We start from the raw sequence: 19839 nt of genomic DNA, 5'->3' as shown, positions 1-19839 counted from the left end.
CTGTGTACTTGCTCTTACTCTATTCGCTATCTTCTTTGGCGTAATGCTGGGTCAAATGAGGCAGCGAAGGCATCTTCATCCGGTTTCGTTCAGACGGCAATGTATTCAATCTTCGACGTCTACTATCCCATACAAAAACAAAGGATATGGTCATAACGGAGCTTCTCTATGCCGATGATTGCGCCCTGCTAGCTCACAATGAACATGATCTCCAGAACGCGGTAAACGAATTTGCATACGCAGCCGCCTCTTTCGGTTTAGGCCTATCTATGAACCTCGGGAAAACAAGTCATGTTCCAGAAGTCACCCAATAAAACTTACTCAGCCCCAAAGATCATCGTAAACTGACAGCCCCTTAACGTGGTAGACCACTTCACATATCTAGGTAGTATAGTGTCAAATGACGCCTCACTTTCAAGAGAAGTTGATAACCATCTGGCCAGGCCAGTAGCGCTTTTGGACGCCTTCAGGCGAGAGTTTGGCTAAACCAGTGATGCCCAACATTACTCATCCTGCGGGCCATTTTAATTTCCAACATTCGTGTCGCGGGCCACATCAACAAAAAGATACAGCAAGATACAGAAATGAAATGTAATTCACCTGAAACTAATAGAAAGTAGAAACATGCGTAGCTTGTTCCCGTAGTTTAACACTAGTTTAGTCGCTGCTCAAATCATGAATGCAGTTTAAATGCTTTTCAGCCACACTTTTAAGGAACAATTACTTGATAGCTTTGTATAATGTTTCGCAAACAAGTAAAAGACCGTAGGACCTCTCACTTTTCCTTGTAGATTCTACATTAGGAGTCCCATCTCATAAACGCACAGATGTTAAAGGTCATGGTACAAACCCATTAGATAAAAATTAGAGCATTAAAGAAGTAAAAATACATTTTTCAACCACTTAATTTTATACACCGACGTTTTGGCGGGCCGGATGAAACCATGTCGCGGGCCGGATCTGGCCCGCGGGCCGTATTTTGGGCATCACTGGGCTAAACAAATCGCTCCGCCTGCCTACAAAAATCAATGTCTAGCAGGCGATGGTTCTCTCAGCCCTTCTATACAGCTCTGAGATGGACAGTATACAGAAAACAACTAAGACTTCTTGAGAGCTTTCACCAAAGATGCTTGCGCTCTATCATGGACATACGGTGGCAAGACCGCACTACAAACAGCGATGTCCTTGCCAACGCCGGTATGGACAGTATAGAGGTACTTCTTATGGTCCGACAGTTACGCTGGGCAGGGCACGTATCCCGTATGGGAGACGAACGTATGCCAAAGGCAGTCTTTTTTTGGTGAGCTAAAAGGTGGTCGACGTAACAGAGGCGCCCCACTGAAACGCTTCAAAGACCAGCTAAGGCGTCAACTTACCTTAGCTGACATAGAAGAGAGCACCTGGTTGCATGCGGCCTCAGAATGAGACAGCTGGAGGTCACTCACGAAGGCCGCGGGATACACATTTGAGACCAAAAGAAACTCCGATACCGAGAACAAATGCAGACGGCGAACACCTGCGGACAATGGGTGTGGCAAAATATGTAGGTCACAGCTGGGGCTGCGAAGCCACAGGAAATACTGCATTCCTCACTAATCTTCGGACTCGAAGACAAGCCTTATTATTAATCACAATCAATAATATAAAGTACTGGGTTATTTCTTCTATTGAATCATCACACTGATGTTTCAGGAAAGACATCCGGATTTTACAATAAAATGTTCAATATTAAGATTTCATAAAGAATGTAGTTCAAAATATTGAGAAAGTGTAAAAAAAAAAAAAGAAGTAGATTTCCTAAAATGCACTCTCTACTGGTATAAAATCCAATTCAATCAGAACAAATATTGAATTAAAGTAGCTTTTTTTTAATATAAATAATCTTTGGAAAACTTACATTTCATATATTTGGTATTAAGGAAAAAAAATGTATTAACTTCTCCCAATATACAAGTGAAATCTCTATTACAAACACACATGACAGATTTTAGCAAACATACAAGCAAAAAGGAAATACAGCAGTAGAAAGTATTGACATTTTAAAACTAACAAGATACTGTAATAATAACCAATCAGACTAATCAGTTTCTATCACATGGTGAAATATTTTTTTATAAAATCACAAAGCACAACAAGTTCTGACAACACAACTAGATAACTAATTAACATTTGTAATAAATGAATGGTGCGTAATGGATGCTGTTACATTCTTTAGCTTTGTAAACAATACATTATTTTCTTTTTTTGCAATTTTTACTCGCTACCCGGTACTTCAAATATATGTTCCAAGTAAAATATTGGCATTTTATAAAGGTAACACCTTAACAGCATATATTTGTAAATGCTGCAACATCTATCACACAGTGGTAGTGTAACCTTTTACAGATGTGTCAGCTCGCATCTATAGTGTAATACCAATTAATTCTATAGGAGTTAAAGTTCATCCATTTACCATTTAAAGTCAGTTGTCAGAAGGTCAACAAGTTCAAACATTTAAATATGTAAGAGAATAAAATACTAATTTAAAAAAAAAAAAAAAAAGCAATAAACTATTACAGGAACCATACCAGAAAGAAATATTAACATTCCAAATACCAGTCTAACATTTTGAGCCAAGGTGCCAAGCTAAAATGAAAGTACTCTGGAATGATTTGTCAATTATCTCAAGTGCATACTTTATCCTATTTTTTTAAAATTCTCCCTTTAACCCTATACTAGAATGAACATTTAAAATGTTCACACTTTATTCCGTATCGCAACAACTAAAAAATATGTATTTAACACAAACTATTTTTTTTAGAGAGACATTATAGTTTCTCGAATGTATTTCATTACTTAATGGCAGCTTCTTAACCACAGAACACTACCAAGCACATGCAGTACAGGTACTTGATACAAAATTAAACCTATTAAACCTATCATTAAAAGCTTAGCTTCAAAAAATCACAAGAAACTGATATTTTTGTTTTTGTGGTGGATGTCAGGGAACAAATTCACAATGAATGCTGCTACCTTTGTACTTTGAGAAAATAACAACTGTGAATGGTCTTCATCCTGACCACATAAATTGTTTGAAAATCACTGGGCTTAGAAGTGACAGAATTCTTCTGAACCTACTATATATGGAGATATATATATGTCTTAAAATCTTTGGATGGACAATTCTTTTGAGTGTAGATAAAAGTATGTTGAACCCAGCAACATTTCATCTTTAGAAGTTAATAATCATAAGTAGTACAAATATAGTTCACAACCTACACTAAAAGTCACTGTGCATATGACAGCCTATGTGCATGATGATATTTCAACATGAACAAAAGTCATATAGCCAGTTAAAAATGTTTTTGAAAAAAATTACTGATACTTGATTGACAACTTAAAAGACTGAACTAAACTAATGCCCAACTATATTAACCTGAAGATTTAATAGGCTATTCAATCTTCTGAACAAAAATAACATTATTATATTTTTTGGTCTTACAACAGTAGTGAAATTGAAAAAAAATCAACACTAGATAATACATAACATGTCATGTAATGTCAAAATGCATATCCACTAGGTTGCACTTGATAAACATGTCACAATGTAAACATTCTTCTTCTAGAATTCTTTCTGTTATTGAGCTGTAGGCTCTTTCCAACAATAAATATAATTGAGAAGTTAATGTAAAATTGTTTTAGATATCCAGGATAATATGGTTAACTGCCAAATAAAGAAAAAAAAATACAGCAGCATTAATATAATTTAATGAATTGACCAACTCATGTCACAATTAATGATATATTAAAAACACAAATGCTTTACCAGAAGTTTTAAAATAAAACAAGATTTGTCACTAAAATATTTCTATCCCAACCTGACTTTTAAAACAAATGTATGTTATTCATGTATGACAAAAAATTTATGTGTGATTAAAAAATACAAGTTCTAAATTGAAATTTAATAAATTAAATAATACATCATTCAATTTATAAAATTAAATAAAATAAAACCTTAAAAAACAAACAGTAGGTAGTACACATAACAAATATCTTATTAATTTTGATCAAATTATTTATAAAGAGTGATTTTTTTAAATTCTAATGAATATCACAAAGCAAATTTTAGACTCAATCGTCAACTAGAAACATTTTTCCCTCCTTTTGTCCCCACACTATGCAAAGCAAAAGCATGAGATAACATCTTTCTAACTTGATATGAAGCACATGTTTAACTAATATTGGTCACCGCCAGCAAAACAATAAAAAAATATATATATAACACACCAAGCTTGCTTGAAATGCCAACTTCTCTTTAACCATATGTGATGATCGTATTAATTTCAAGTTAATACTTTTTTTTTTAAATCCTAAATAAATACATTGTGTATTTTCAATCTGTGTCCACTTTGAAATTGAAAAAACAAACAAACTATATTTCTATATTTAAACAAAGGACATAAAGTGCATAACTTTTGTTGTAAGTTCTTTTACATTTTGAATTTTTGTCAAAGTAGACATTTGACATCTAATAGTAGCTATAATATAAATAAATATATTTTTAAAAAGAGCAATTAAATTAAGCAATAATTTCATTGACTGACTATATGTGAGTACTTACATTTTACTTAATTGATTAGATCAGATTTTCATTAACAATGAAACTAAATAATTAGCTTAATTTGGCACAAAATACATGTTGTAACTTTATTTAAAAGTAGCATGCATTTATAATATTAAAAGCACTTTTGATAACATCAGTATGATCAATTAGAATCATTCTTTGATCCTTTAGTCAGCTTTGACTTTCTGCGAAGTTTCTTAATACGGGCCTTAGACTTAGTTTTTAAGTTTTCTTTTCCTTCCTTATATAGTGACCTCAGTCTATCCTCTTGAGGAATTTCTTTCATTTTGCCTTCTCTTCTTAAATATCTGTAGATAATATTTACATATTAAAAATTGAAATGAAAAAATATAATAAAATATAGTGTACATTTTCTAAACACACAGCAACCTGTAAAACAAAACAAAATTATCATTTTTAAATGAAATATAAACCACAAACAGCGAATATAACATGTATCACAATTTTTTATGTATTGGTATCAGTGTTGTTGTTTTTTATACATATTGTCAAAAATCACTTAATTTTTTAAAAAGTGTTCTACATGTTGCAAAAGAATTTTTAGGTTGCTGCTTTACACCTCATCAAGTGACCCTTGACTTTCATTGCAGGTGTGCTATGAAAGATCACAAAACCAAATTTCTCCACTTTTTCAGACCAGCAGCAGACACAAACAGCTTTTTCAGTTTTTTGTAGCATTTACTGTCAAAGGCTTGAATTCTTCTTTCAGCTTCAGCATCAAACTTTCACAACTTTACACTTAAAAACAATAAGGTCCAGGTTACAAGCTCCATTTCATACTCTTATATGGCTCCTTTTTGTCTCAAAAGGCAATGGATGCACCCAGATGAGTCACTGGTTTTGGTTTAGTCTTGAGACGGGGCAGAACCTGGTGTGGCTAATCAAGCCAATTCTAGAGCGGCATCTGATTCAGGACTAGCAGACAGGGCAGCTTTCTTGATTAAGGCTGCTTCATTTCTTTTGCTCTCAGCAAGGATTGTCCCAGCATGCACAGTCTGTCTCCATGCACTCCGGTCTTTGGCTATTTCTTCCCACATACTTACGTTGATGCCTGTGGCTTTCATGTCTTGCTTGCAGACATCTCTATATGTTAGTTTTGAGCGGCCCTTGATTTCATACTCAATGAACAAAGAAAAACCATATATATAGTCTTTTCATCTTGGCCTGTGGGTATGCACTACAAATTTTAATAAGTTTTTAATTAAAGAAAGACTGTTAAAAACAAACAAAAGTAAAAAAAAAACAACAACATACTTACTTAATAGCCAGGTTGGTACCTCCAAGTGTAGAAGCATATCGCACAGGTGCAATCATTTTGTACAAAAGAAAAGTAACAGCTAAACTTCCCAATCCACCAGATCGAAAGGGACTAATCACTTTTTCACTTATGTTCCATTTTTCTAAGTATGGAACAATATCCAAGCCACTGAAAAAAAAATTATTTCATTCCAGAACTTTGGTTGAGAATTGAATTGATCGAACATTATAAGAATTTTTTCAATTTTGTTGAAACACAAAATTAAGTAAAAAATTACCACCACTATATAATATTCAAATAATAATAAAGGCCTCTAGAAGAAACAATTATGCTAGTATTGAAGCTATATATCCACCTTCTAATAAAGGGAAACTAATGGTTTTAAAAATTGTGAACATGTGTAAATTTCAATTACAGATGAGGAATATATTATTCTTTTCATTTTCAACAATAACTTAGTAATTGATATTTTTCTGATGATATAGATGAAAGATGTGTGTTACTAACATTGTTGCACAATAAAAAAAGGATGTATTTTATATGTTTCTTTTTGCCCCCTTCAATTCAAATCTTCAGAAAAGTGACTACCTACATTTTTAAAAAATTCTATTGACTTCATGTATAGCGGAAAACCATAACGTTAAGCTTACAATATTGTAAAAGAAATAGATCTAGTTCCATGCAGGTATATCTTGTAAAGAAAGAAAAATATATATATGTAAAGAGTAGATCTCTACACGCTTGACTAACATGTCAGTGTGTATTTTCTCGACTGACCACTTAACATACAACAAACAGTATGGCATGGTGGTCTTATCATAACCAACTACATGTAGCCTACTAAAATTCTAGGCTAGGCCTACACTGACCAGTTTATGGTTAGAATCAGTTGGACACACTGTTTATTTACTTTTTGGGACGTGAGGGGTGTGGATAAAAATTCTATTTTTTTCTCGAGTTGGTTATCCTAATGCTTTTAGACTTAGATCTATATATATAACTGTACCAGTGACTATGATAGCTATGGACTAGGCTATCTTTAAGCCTCTCACTCACTGTAAGAATGAAGCAATTTAATAATATGATTGAATTTGATTAGATCTAGATATATATGCTTTCAGTATAAGGAAGTGATGTATGCTGAAGCTAAAAACAAAATCTCACATAATCATGTTTTTTATTTAGAGATGTAAAGAATTTACTGTACAATTATAAATGTTTCTAAGCATTTTTCTGCACATTAAGGCTTTTTTAGGTAGATGTATTTGTCATGAAGATTTTATACCAATTAACTATCCAGATGGACATAATTTAATTTTCTAAAATACATAAATTCTAAATTTTGCTTCAAATAAAAATTATAGAAGTACTTTTAATTTATATTTCATCTTTTTATTTTAATCCTGTAATTTTAGAAATGATTTTAAAAATAATAAAAAAGCTAAGAAACTAAGAATGTACATTATTAATTATAATTGTCATATAAAGTACTCTATTTCAAGATAGTTATTACCTTCTCACAGATAGATAAAGGGAAGAAAACCAAAAAGCTGAGGTGCAGAGATGAACAGCTATTAAAATCTTGCCATGTTGTTTGTAAGTTTGCTTGAACCTTTGATAGAGTGATGGTTTCTCTGTAACAACAGTTTCTGCCACTTCACTTTCTTTAGTATTGGTTTGATCTTTTTTATCAATTTTCTGTATGTTAGCAGCGACACTTGCATTGTTGGTATCTTTTTTTGTCTGATCCTGGTGTTGACTTCGAATTTGAGTTTTATAACGTATATAACGTAGGTTTGTAAATTGCACAGGATTAATTGCCAATAAATCAAATAGATTGGTGTTAATAGTATGGATAGGTCTAGATATTAATTTATACTGTTCATCTTTATCATAAGATCTAATGCTACTCGAGCTAGAGTTCTTAGATCTAGTACCGGTAATATTGATGAATATACTTGAAGTCCGCCTAATTGAATGTAGAAAAACTGTTGAATTTAAGTTAAATGATTGTGATCCGGATACATGTGAAAGAATCTTTGTCTTATTAACAGAGAGTTTACAATTGTCAGATTTTGATTTACACCTAAATCTGGATGTTGACGAGCTCAGAAGTGACAAAACTCTTTTAGGCGAAGTCATTATGATGAAAGGGAATGGATTCGATGGCAGTGATCGCAATCCGAAAGTAAAAGTCACTAAAGTCGCAGATACACAACGATCGAATTTGTTTGCATGTAGCACCTGTGCAGAGCGCGAAAAAAGAAGTAAACTGGATGCCATAGTCGAAATCTTTAGTAAGGAAACTGATTAGAATAATGAGTACTAAAATACAGCAACATTACATCATTTCAGGAGTCACCAATCTATGTCTGTCTATGGTTATGATATGCATGTTCATGTTGAGAAGTGATGATAAATAAAGTCTAATGCCATTGGTTCATTTCCGGGGCACTAAATAACTTTCATAAACTTTTTTGATAAGAAAACAAATCTATAGAATTATAGACAAATAGATCTATATAGGTATGTGATCTAATATAGATAGAGATGCATAATTAGTCATTAGTGTAGCCTAGTCTAGACTAGACTCTCGTTCTAGTAACTCTAGTCCTAGTATAAAGCTCTTGATAAGATCTAATCAATTCTAATCTATCTAGATCTAGATTCTGTTTATTTAATCTATCTAGAGCCTAGTATGGTGTGGATTAACCTACAACTGTTTTTGTAAGTTACGCTGTAGTCACAGTAGGGTATACCCACAGTAGTGTAGATCAGATTATCATCAGATCTACTCTAGATGTAGACTAGTGTCTGACTAGTAAAGTCAAAGTAGTAGTAGTAGTCTAAGTAGTAGATAGTAGTAGATCTAGTAGAGTAGTAGTACTAGTAGTAGTACTCAGTACTTTTAACTTTACTGTCTAGTCTAGTAGTAGTACTACTAGAGAGTAGAGTAACTAGATCTAGACTCTAGTCAGTAGTACTGAACTAGTAGTAGTAGTAGTAGTAGTAGTAGTACTGTCTACAAAGTGTCTAGTTACTAGAGGTCTAGTAGTAGTAGTAGTAGTACTAGATCTAGTAGTAGAGTACATTTAATTTTTATTCTGTTGATTTATTAAATTTATAATTTTATTTATAACCAGTCACAGTGCTGAGGCTGAGTGTGTTACCATTGTGACTGTCAGTGAGTGTGCAACATAATAAATGTCATAAACGTGTTTTATTTACTTATTCAAGTTATTGTTCAGTTTATTTATTATTCATTCATTGTCTGATACATTCACATGTAACAGTCATGTTGTTATTAAATTTGTTGATTCGCTTGCTTTCTTTTTATTATATTATTATTAGCTTAAAAAATGTAAATCTACTTTTTATCTACTAAATCCATTTTTAAAATTCTTTTAACTTATATTCTTTTACTACTTATTAATAAATATTAAATAGTCTAGAGTCTAGATCTATATTTAGAAATTAAATCTACTTATCTATATTATCTAATAGACTAAACTAAATTACTATATTTTTCTATTTATAGCTGCTCTAGATTCTAGTAAGTTAAGTAAGTAAGCTAGCAGCTAGATCTTTGATAGAAATAGAACTCTCTAGACTAGTTCTAGAATCTAGACTCTAGTTAATCTGAAAATAGTCTCTAGACTTAGTCCACTTAGTCATTACTACTTAGTCTTTGAGTAGCCTTTAGTAGGTCTTTAACTAAGTAGTAGTCTAAGTCTAGTTACTCTAGTACTAGATCTACTGTTCTAGTATCGTATAATTAAGTCAGTCTAGCTAGATCATCTAGGTCAGGGGTTCTCAACGTTTGGGTTGCGATCCCTTTGGGGGTCGATGGACCATTTGTCAGGGGTCGCCTAAGACATTGGAAATTAGGTTTTTTTTTACTATTAGTCATCTGAAATTTGTTTTTGTCATTTTTACAAGCATATTTGTACCATAGCTGGTATTACATACATAACAAAGGGACATTACTGGGATTGATTTCCACTTTCGAAACTATGAAAGGACCATCATACAGAAATTTAATAAAAAATTATGGTGACATATTTAGGAAGACAGATATTTTGATAGTGAATACAGATGACATTTTGAATTAGCAATAATCATTGTTTGAAGGTAGACATGTTTTATCAATAGTTACTTCTTTGTAATGAGTTTGATGCATTCAACGTGTTTTGCGATTTCACACTGATTTCTTTTCAATGTCAGTGACACGATTCTGAACCACGTGTTTGTAGCCATATCCCTCTTTGAGATTGTGTTTCGCATTCATCATCCATTTCTAACATTAAGCTTATCTTTGCAGAGCAGGGTTTTCCAGCCTGTTAGTTATAAAGTCTAAATAAAGAAGTACACTTGATGCTGAAGATTAATTCATTGTGCTCTTACAAAGACTCCACATCAATCCAATTTTCCCTCTAAAGTTGGCGTATTTACAAATTTGTAGCAATGTAGTTGACCTTATTTAATATCATCCTCCTTGCTTCGCCATACATTTCACATTGTCACACAAGTATACACATGAATATGGTGAATACGCAATATAGAAAAATTTATAAAGGCAACTTATAAAGATAATTTTTTTTGTTAGAAATTTATTTATAAAACACATTTATTTTACCTTATTTACAAAAAGCTTTTTTCTGTGTTTAGCGTCTATCAATAAAAATACAAACGTCAAGGATCTGATAGAGACATTACGATAACGATTTTATAACATTAGCAAATTTACAATTACATTGGCCGATGAACCAAAAAAAAATTACGGTTGGGGTCGCTGTACTAAAAAGGTTGAGAATCGCTGATCAGATCATAGTGATTTTAGATAGTAAGCCTACTTATAACTGTAGTAATATAGTCTGGAGTCCTTATATTCACATTGGCACTGATTTCTCACTGTATATTAAAAATAACTTGTATGTATTTATGTATCTAAGACTAATCTGTGCACTGTTTTTTTTTTGAGATAATAGATCTAGATCTCTAGTCTAATCTAAATAAAAAATTATCTGGATGTAAATATATTTAATAAGAATTAAAACATCCATATCAGTGGCATAGCAAGGTATCCCTGGGTCCCTGTTCAAGAATTTCTTGGTGGACCCTGCTTTCCTCCTTCTCAATCCACATGAGACATATATCTGTTTATCAAAAGAAATTCCAATGCAAGGATTGTACCTTTTTTTTTATAGGTAAAAATATCCTCCCATCTCTCATTGTCATTTGAATTTGAAATTAAACTGGGCATTAATCTGGACATTAATGACTCAATGCCCATGAAATCTGTCAAGTAATTGAAAAACAATGGCATGTATGTATTATTCGTTAGAATGATTTTGATAGTCTTCTCTGCGTCTTGAATTTTCTCTTCACAATAGTTGTAAGCTCATCTGGTTGCCTTTTTACTTTTTAACTTTCCGCAGTATTGTTTAATAGAGAAAAAAAAATGCATCAAGAAAAGACAAGATAATTTTATTGGTCCTTTAGAAACAAATAAAATTGGCATACAATGGACACTAACACAACATTTAGAGGACCTGGATTTCGCCGATGACATCTGCCTCCTCTCTCATACACAACAAAATGCTCACACCAAACTGACCACACTCTCAGAAATAGCAAAAAAGACTGGACTTCTAATCAACAAAAGAAAACAGAAGTTATGAGGATCAACAACAGACAAGAGAACCCAATCATACTACAGGGAGAGAATATCCTTGATATGGACCACTTCACATATCTGGGAAGTAGAGTTAGTAAAGATGGCGGAGCTGATGATGATATACTAATTTAGATCAATAAAGCTAGGTTTGCCTTTTCGACTCTCCAAACAATCTGGCGCTCTAAGGCACTATCTCTACAGGAGCAAGATACAAATCTATAATACAAACGTTAAGTCTGTCCTTCTATATGGTTCAGAAACTTGGAAAGTCACTAAAACAAATATGGAAAAGCTCCAGACCTTTGTTAACAGATGCCTACGCCGGATATTAGGAATTAGGTAGCCAGAAAAGATAACTACTGTCAATTTGTGGGAGAGAACTAGACAAAAGCCCATAGCCCAAAACATCACAAAACGAAAATGGAGCTGGATAGGACACACCCTGCAAAAACCAGCTACCAATGTTGCAAGGCAGGCACTTGACTGGAACCCACAAGGAAAGACCCAAGCAAACCTGGAAGAGGTCAGTCATCAGTGAAGCTGAGGGTACTGGAATGACATGGGAGCAAATGAAGAAAGCTGCTCAGAACCGAGTTCAGTGGAGAGGTGTGGTTGCGGCCCTATGCTCCCCTGGGAGTACACAGGATTAAGTTTAGAAACAAATGGAAATTCTGTTTGACCACAATTGTCCACCTCAGCCTATTATAACTACTATAACAAAAAACATTGACAGGAAAAGAATGATAAAAAATAATTTTTAAAAATTTATTTTTTACCTCACAGTTGAAGACTTCCGTCTATTTTTCACTCTTTAAATACTAGACGTTGATTTTGTAGTGTGGTCTGTCTAAAGTATCCTTGAAGGATTTGAGATTCATCCTTGCTGTTGTGATTAGCTGATAAAATTTTTTATCAGAGGCTACATCTACTCCTCTTCTCTTCTAAAGGATACATCTGTTCGAAAGGCTTCATCTGCTTGTCTTCTCTTGACATCAAGTAGGCTCCACTTCCGAAAAATTTTAAAATGGTCGATTTGATTTTCTGTTTTACCTTCCTGGGAAGTCCATGTTGTCTCTTGTATATGGTTTTGTGTGGAAAGACGGTTCCTCCAATTAGCAGAAATCTGGAAAAATGTCCCCAATTTCATTGCATGTGCCTGAACCATGTTTTCCCATGTAAAGCTAAAAGATCATTTGTCTCTTGAAAATAAAAAAAACAGTTAAACCTTGTGTTAGATGCATTATTCTGTTGTTGTTTTTTAGTGGCCCCCGAAAGGGGAAAAAGGCTATTAGTTTTGTGTGGCCTGTCTGTCCGTCCGTCCTTCCCATTTAGATCTCAGAAACTAGAAGAGAAAATGAAAATCGGACATCATGATGTTTTAGATCATTCAAAGTTCTGATGCAACAGCTACTTTTTTTCTTTTCTGAAAGCAAAAAATCTAAATTTTTAAATCAATTATGCAAGCAGTTTTTTCATAAAAAATACACCATTTTTATAACTATTCACTATTAATAGTAACAAACACTGGAGGCTTTTTAGTAAGGGAGATGTTAATTTACCGTTTTTTTTAACACATTTATGCAAATGGTTTGAGATTTTTGGTCAAAAAATATTATTTTTTTTTACTAATGTGTTGCTAAGTTATGTAAGTTCTGTCATACTAAATACTACATTTACAAAAAAATTTTAACTTTTTTTTTTAAGAGAAAAAATCTATTTACTATACAAATAAGTTGGACATAATTTAAAACAACAATTAATAAGTAGTTTTTCATATTATCGCGTGAGCTGCATAGCGTCCACAGTACAGAGGAACACAAAACTAAAGGATTTTTTTTTTAAGGAAATGTTTTTTTCTTGAGGCTTTGAATAAGAGATTAACCCTTTACAAAACAATCAGATCAATTAGATTCATTTTAAGACATCAGTTAGGCCAGGTTCTTATCTAACTTCACATTCACTTTCACCTGTCCCTTGGTCTGCTGGACCTTTGGGGCACCACACAGGATATCTGTCAACCTTCTTTCTCCATTCTTCTCTGTCATTTGCCTTTGATAGAATTTCATTATGATATTCTTTCTGAAAATATTGAAACCTGCCTATTTACCTGCCTGGGTGGACCACTTCAGGGGCCGATTTTGAGTTTGTGTTTCCACACAAACTATCTTTGTAACCTTGTTAATTATTATTTTGCTGCTCCCAGAAAATTTTAACCTGGTTCTTTCTTTTCAGCAAAGAATAAAGACTTTATGAAAAATGCCCCCATCTCCAAGGAAACAACACACTGCTTATGTCTCTCGCAGTACACAAGCATCTCGTTTGCGCTTTCTGGACAACACTTGTGATAGCTTGATGCAGTCCCAAGAGTTTCCAATTTTAGGTAAAGAACACTTTCAAAATTCTGGATTAAATTTTTTTACTCTATTATCATGGCTGTTTGCTTTCATGTTGCAGTCAAATCTGTTTAATTGGATTACATTAATGCATGATCATTTTGGTCCATATAACTGACTGACCCATTTTCAAACATGTCCTATATTACATGGTCTTCTAAAACGTGATTATACCCAGTGTGAAAAGTCATTTTTCAAAGAGCTGTACTTGTACAAAAATCACCAAAAACATTCAATGCAGCATATTTTAAATCTCTCATTATCTTGAATAGTAAATTTTTGCTATAACATTGAGTGTTTACTAATTGATTATTTTGATTGTACAAAGACACACTTTAAGTATTTGCTCACAATTCTGCCACAATAATAATACATCACATAATTACAAACATTTTGTATTGATATTGGATATTAAAATAGTATTTTTTAAGTATATACTTTTGGAGCTCAGTGAAGAGCAGATGTGTTCACCAGAGATTATTCGTTTATTAACTTATTCTGAGATGAGTTACCTTTGGAGTCCGCCACTTGAGAAACTTTGTGAAGATTGTGGATATCACTCGAATTAAACATCTTGACATGTCATTTTAAATTTCTTTACTTTACAAGTATGATATGAGGATGATGTTTTGATTTCTCACATTTATTATTACTTTTTCACCTGAATCAATTTGTACATATATGTAAATGTTGATATTGTAAAACTCAACTGACAAATGTTTCAGTTGAAATTTAAAAAAAAATTTCTTTTGTTAAACACATGTCCATACCAATGAATAATACTAAAAATAATTATATCTACTTATTTAATTGTGATAACATTTGATACATATTGATATAGGAAAGTCAACATCTATTTTTGTAAATATGTCACACTTACTTATGGATGATACATGACCATTGTATCATGTAACAAAAGATTTTGGGGGAGAGGGCTTATGTCATGGTTAACCTAGTAATGACATTTAGGGTCATAGCATTCATGCAATCATATACATGCTAGAAGCATAAGTAAAACCTCTTGGGTTTTAGAGAGAGGAAGTGAAATTTAATATTTTGGAGCTTAGTGAAGAACTTGGTTCACCAGAGATTATTCTTTTATTAACTTAGTTATTTTGAGAGGAGTTACCTTTGAAGTCCTGCTAGAAAGCGGATGTGTGTATTAGATTGCACTCATTAGATATATTAGATTGGACTTAACGAAATTTGGTACTTAAAAAGAAAGTTGTTTTCAAACTTGGATTATATTTTATTGTAAATATTTGTATATACATTGGCATATCATCACTGCATATGGCTAGATCTTCATATACTATATATGCTATTTATATTTATTGTATTTGATTAAACTTAATGTCTGCTATATCTGTAATGTACTGTCCTTTATACACGTTTGAGTAGTCTGATCCTTGCCTGAGGATTCACATATATCAGTACACATGCCTTAGGACCCACGCACCATGATCGACAAAATATAACAACATGGCATCACCTTTTAATTGAACTTGTGGTTTTTGGATTAAAGCTCTTAGTAATTTTCTATCCTTTGCTTTTTTTCTCTTATGTTTATGTTCTCCTGATTAGCCAAATTTCTGTCCTAATAGTAATAATATAAAGGTTATGTTATGAAAGATTCACCCTCCATTAAGTAACTGTGTTGAACCAGTGTAGGTCTAATCTAAACTACTAAAATATTTTTTCCTTATGTTTAGTCTAATACTTTACATGGTCCGGCAATAGTTTTTTGTGTAATGAAGTATGCATCTATTCTCTAACAGCGGAGGCTCTGCTTTCATTATGCAAAAGTGATGACACTCCTGGTCCATCCACAAGCTCCAGTGAGAAAGTTGTGTCCAGTTACATACCATGTTCTACAGAGAATCATTGCTGTGCATTGCTTCATGGCTTGCAGGAATTACGCAAGTCAAATACATTGTGTGACTATACTTTAATAGCAGATGATCAGGTATACAGTAGTTTCATTACTAACTGAGAAATGTATAATTTAGAAATATAAAATCTGATATTATTGATCAAATGTTACCTCTTTTAACCAGCTCCGAATTTTAAAAAAGCCCTTATTAGTTTTTGTACTTCTATTAAAAATCCAATTTTTAACATGATTTGAAATAGGACAATGCTACTTTTTTTTTAGTCTTATAAAAACACACATATTCTAAAAACTTAAAACCGAGTTGAGAACATAGTTTGTGTTATGCCACACACATTTTATTATGAAAATAAACTGTTGTTATGAAATTGATGTTTCTATAAAAATACTTTTTTTTATGAGGCATAATATATATATTACTAGCCTGACATTACCTGCGGCCTGTGGGTCTAAGTTTCTGTTTACTAATCTAGTGGATTGGATTTAGATGTATGTTGAACTTAGCTAATGATCCTTTCAAGTTTTTTCTCTTTCGCTACAAAAATAAAATTAGTTTTGCGAAAATGGGTTTACCTGAAGCCGATACATACATATCTATTAAAAACGAAAAGAGCGATAGCTTTGTTAAATGAATGGGATTATAAAGTAAACAATTAAACGAAATAATTTTTAGTACGCGATTCATGAATGAATATAGGCCTATCTCAACTCGGCTTCACAGCTTTAGTGAACGAATGTATTAAAGTGCTTTAGAAAACCAAATTTGAATGTTAATTTGATCAAAATATGAAATGAATGGACTATAATTAGTATGTTCATGTGTTAAAGTATAAAACTATCTGTGCGAAGAGAAGTTATATAATATCAGAGTTTTAGACCTAGGCATGGTATTGTGTAATGAAAGAATGTTCGTCAGGAAATCTGTAGTCACAGATATAAGGAACTAATTTATGTAAAAAATGGTTTTGAAGCACAAATTTGAAGGTTAATTTTATTATATAATGAAATCAATGGACCTTCCTTTGTATTTTCATGTGTCAAAGTAAAAAACTATATGCGCAAAGTGTATTTCTTAAAATTAGATCTAGATCTAAATCCTTTTGATCTTTTCTCATGTCAACATTGTAAACATGGCCTAGATCCATAAATACTATAGCTTTAATAGAGTCGGGCAACATTTTTTTTTTTAGGGTCTTAAGTTTGTTTTAGGGCAACAATACATACACTACGGTCTAAGTTAGTACCCTAGGAACATTCCTGCCATGTTTTATCAAGATTGGTCAAGCGGTTTTGATTTTTATTAGTCACATACATACATACATACATACGCCTTACTTTATACTTTATAGTATAGTTATATAGTTATATATACATAGTTGCTTGAGAATCATCTGAGCCTTAGGACTAATGACTGAGCTCAATGCCTTTGTAGTATTATAAGTAGTATTAAATATAGGCATATATTTCTTTTATTGGAATCAACTACTCTGAGATTCATCGGACTAATTGCTTAGTTCAGTTCCAAATTTTCATTAAATATTTATGCTAAGAATTTTAACTACTTTTTTTCAAGCAAAAAGATTTAATGATTTAGTTATTTCTACAAATGATTTTTTAGTGATCTACCTGGTACTCAAAATGTTTATCTCTATGTTTTATAGTTATATCTGTAAAATCATTTGTCTGCTATGAAAATGAGGAAACACTGAATGAAAACTCTTTTAGTTCTTAGATGTGTACTATGAGAAATAGCTGTTTGCTGTTTTGTACACATTCTAAAATAGTTTTGTAAAATACCCATGAGTAACAATACTTTTATTTCACAGAGCATTCCAGTTCACAGAGTGGTCATGGCAGCATGCAGCGATTACTTTCGGGTGATGCTGACTGGGTTCATGAAGGAAAGCCGTGAACAGGTGGTGGTGTTAAAAGGTGTTACTGCTGGAGGTCTGAAAGTGGTGGTAGACTTTGCCTACACTGGAAGGCTTGAGCTAACAACAGACAATGTGGAGGAAGTGCTTTCTGCTGCCTCTCATTTACAGGTTGGTGGCTCCAGTGAAGCCAGTCGATACAATTGAAATGCAGCATTATTATATAATGTACATTTAACTCTCAGTGTAGCATAGAACTATTAAATTATTCAATTCCCTTTATGTTTCTTGTGAATCCCAAATGCGCTATAAACATCAAGAGCCCGTAGTTTCCAGCATGGAGTTCACTACAGAGAGATGATGTGGATCACATCAAAATCTTTAGTAAAACTAAAAACAACTCTTATGCAAGATAATTAGTCCAAATATGTAAATAATGTACATGCTAAGCTGGTGAAGGAAATGCCAAAGAAATCTATTTGAAAAGAGCTGTTTACCTCACATGAGATGATTCTGCAGGAGATAATTAATGAAAGTAGAAATAGAGTGAGTCACTTATATCAATTCAGTTATTAAATAATGGTTTCAGTTTGAATACATTCTGTACTTTTTATGTTGTTTTACTATTTTGAATCATTGTGCTGTGAGCAATAACTATTTTTGAATGAATTGTATAGTACATTCGAAATATTTTAAAATTCATATTATCATTTTAATTTAGGTTCCTGTGTAATGTTTTTGTTTTCTTTTTAATTAACAAAAATTGACGTTTTTTTAAATAGATTTGATTGTTAACCCTGATTTAGAATAATTCTGAAATGATCTCAGCATTCTAGTTGTACTGTCAAGGTTTATTTTGTCTAAAGGCACATAGTCCAAAAGAATAAAACAATAACAAACCAACTACTAATATACTCCAAAGTTACTTATTGACTTATTATTGCAAACCTGATTTGAAGGGATACATATTATTTGGAGTTTATCACGCACTCCTTCAAAGTTATTTTATACTGACTGATAAAAGTTGTCTGCTATGTATATTCAACTTGCATGAATAATTGTGTACAAATACATTTTGTTAATCCTTTTTTTTATTGAAGTATCTCACATTTGTTGATAATTACTCGATTAGCATGCTGCTAAATTATTGTGGATAAAGCTTTGAATGTTTAATTTCTAGGTGAGTGTTGCTGTGGAGCTGTGCAGTAAATATTTGGAAATGGCTTTGACGATATACAACTGTACTGATATCCTAAACCTAGCCCAGATGTACTCTCTCAGTTCAACTCAGACTAAAGCATTACAGTATATGATGGACAATTTTGAGGTTTGTCTCTTTGCTTTCTTTGTTTTTGTTTTTTTTTAATTGTTACACATATTGCACTTCTCAGGGTCTACTATAGATTAATATTTAAATCTGGAATAGTAGAAATGTGTCTAATATGGGTTGTTAATAAATAAAATGAAAAATGTACTATACACAAAATACTAATTATAATTTTACATATACATTAGTTAGTATGTGTGTCTGTGTGAAAATACAAACTTTTACATATATATATATATATATATATATATATATATTCTTCAGTGCCTTGGTCCAAACGATGCAAATGTCTTATTGACCATTTCTCTCTATTCTTTACCATCTATAAAGTCTCACTCATTCTGAGGTCAGTCTCATAAGTATTATAATAGCTTCTCACTTTCTCCCTTGCTAGTAGCACCAAGCCTTTTAAAAAGACCAAAAGATTGCAACAGAATTTAAAGCCACACAGGAGCTTGTCAAACTTATCTAAAAGAACAATTTGTAGACTTAGAAGTATAGTTGATATGTTCTGGTACTTTACTGCTAGTAATTAAAAATAAATTAAGTAAATATACATTTTATTTTATTTTATTTTGTATAACATACTAGGTGCTACATGTTACAATTTGGGGCTACACTTTGAAAACCATATTGCCTCTCAGACAATCTTTGTTAACAGTACTTTATAAATTATTATTACTCCTGACATTTTTGAAGAATAATTTTGTGTCTTTCAGAATGTATATCTCATTCTTTTAAACAGTATTATCTTAATAAGTTGATAGGTTCTCATTTTCTGGACATTGCAATAACATT

The 19839-nt window shown here is 32.3% G+C and overlaps 2 protein-coding genes across 5 annotated transcripts in view; one reads left to right on the top strand and one right to left on the bottom strand.

The window, feature by feature from the left end:
• Positions 1-19839, top strand: part of LOC106069388 (kelch-like protein 9) — a 40105-nt gene that overhangs the window by 13834 nt on the left and 6432 nt on the right. Inside the window, exons 1-6 of one of the 4 annotated variants that reach the window (XM_056035345.1) lie at positions 8420-8609; positions 9026-9066; positions 13792-13939; positions 15731-15918; positions 17670-17885; positions 18895-19041. In XM_056035345.1, coding sequence (XP_055891320.1) covers positions 13816-13939; positions 15731-15918; positions 17670-17885; positions 18895-19041 — 675 coding nt within the window. In that variant the 5' untranslated portion in view covers positions 8420-8609; positions 9026-9066; positions 13792-13815. Of the gene's footprint in view, positions 1-8419; positions 8610-9025; positions 9067-13791; positions 13940-15730; positions 15919-17669; positions 17886-18894; positions 19042-19839 lie in introns of those variants that run through there. The other 3 variants (XM_056035343.1, XM_056035346.1, XM_056035347.1) reach the window with 3 other exon arrangements.
• Positions 1853-8329, bottom strand: LOC106069335 (uncharacterized protein C18orf19 homolog A-like). Its single transcript, XM_013228971.2, has 3 exons — positions 7396-8329; positions 5883-6050; positions 1853-4911 (listed from the first exon to the last, which is right to left on the bottom strand). The coding sequence occupies exons 1-3, from the start codon at positions 8163-8165 to the stop codon at positions 4746-4748; spliced, it is 1104 nt and encodes a 367-aa protein (XP_013084425.2). The 5' UTR covers positions 8166-8329; the 3' UTR covers positions 1853-4745.

Source organism: Biomphalaria glabrata, chromosome 7 (assembly GCF_947242115.1).
Source record: "Biomphalaria glabrata chromosome 7, xgBioGlab47.1, whole genome shotgun sequence".
Taxonomy (NCBI): Eukaryota; Metazoa; Mollusca; class Gastropoda; family Planorbidae; genus Biomphalaria; species Biomphalaria glabrata.
Note: the sequence above shows the minus strand (reverse complement) of the source record. Positions and strands in the feature narration are given on the sequence as shown.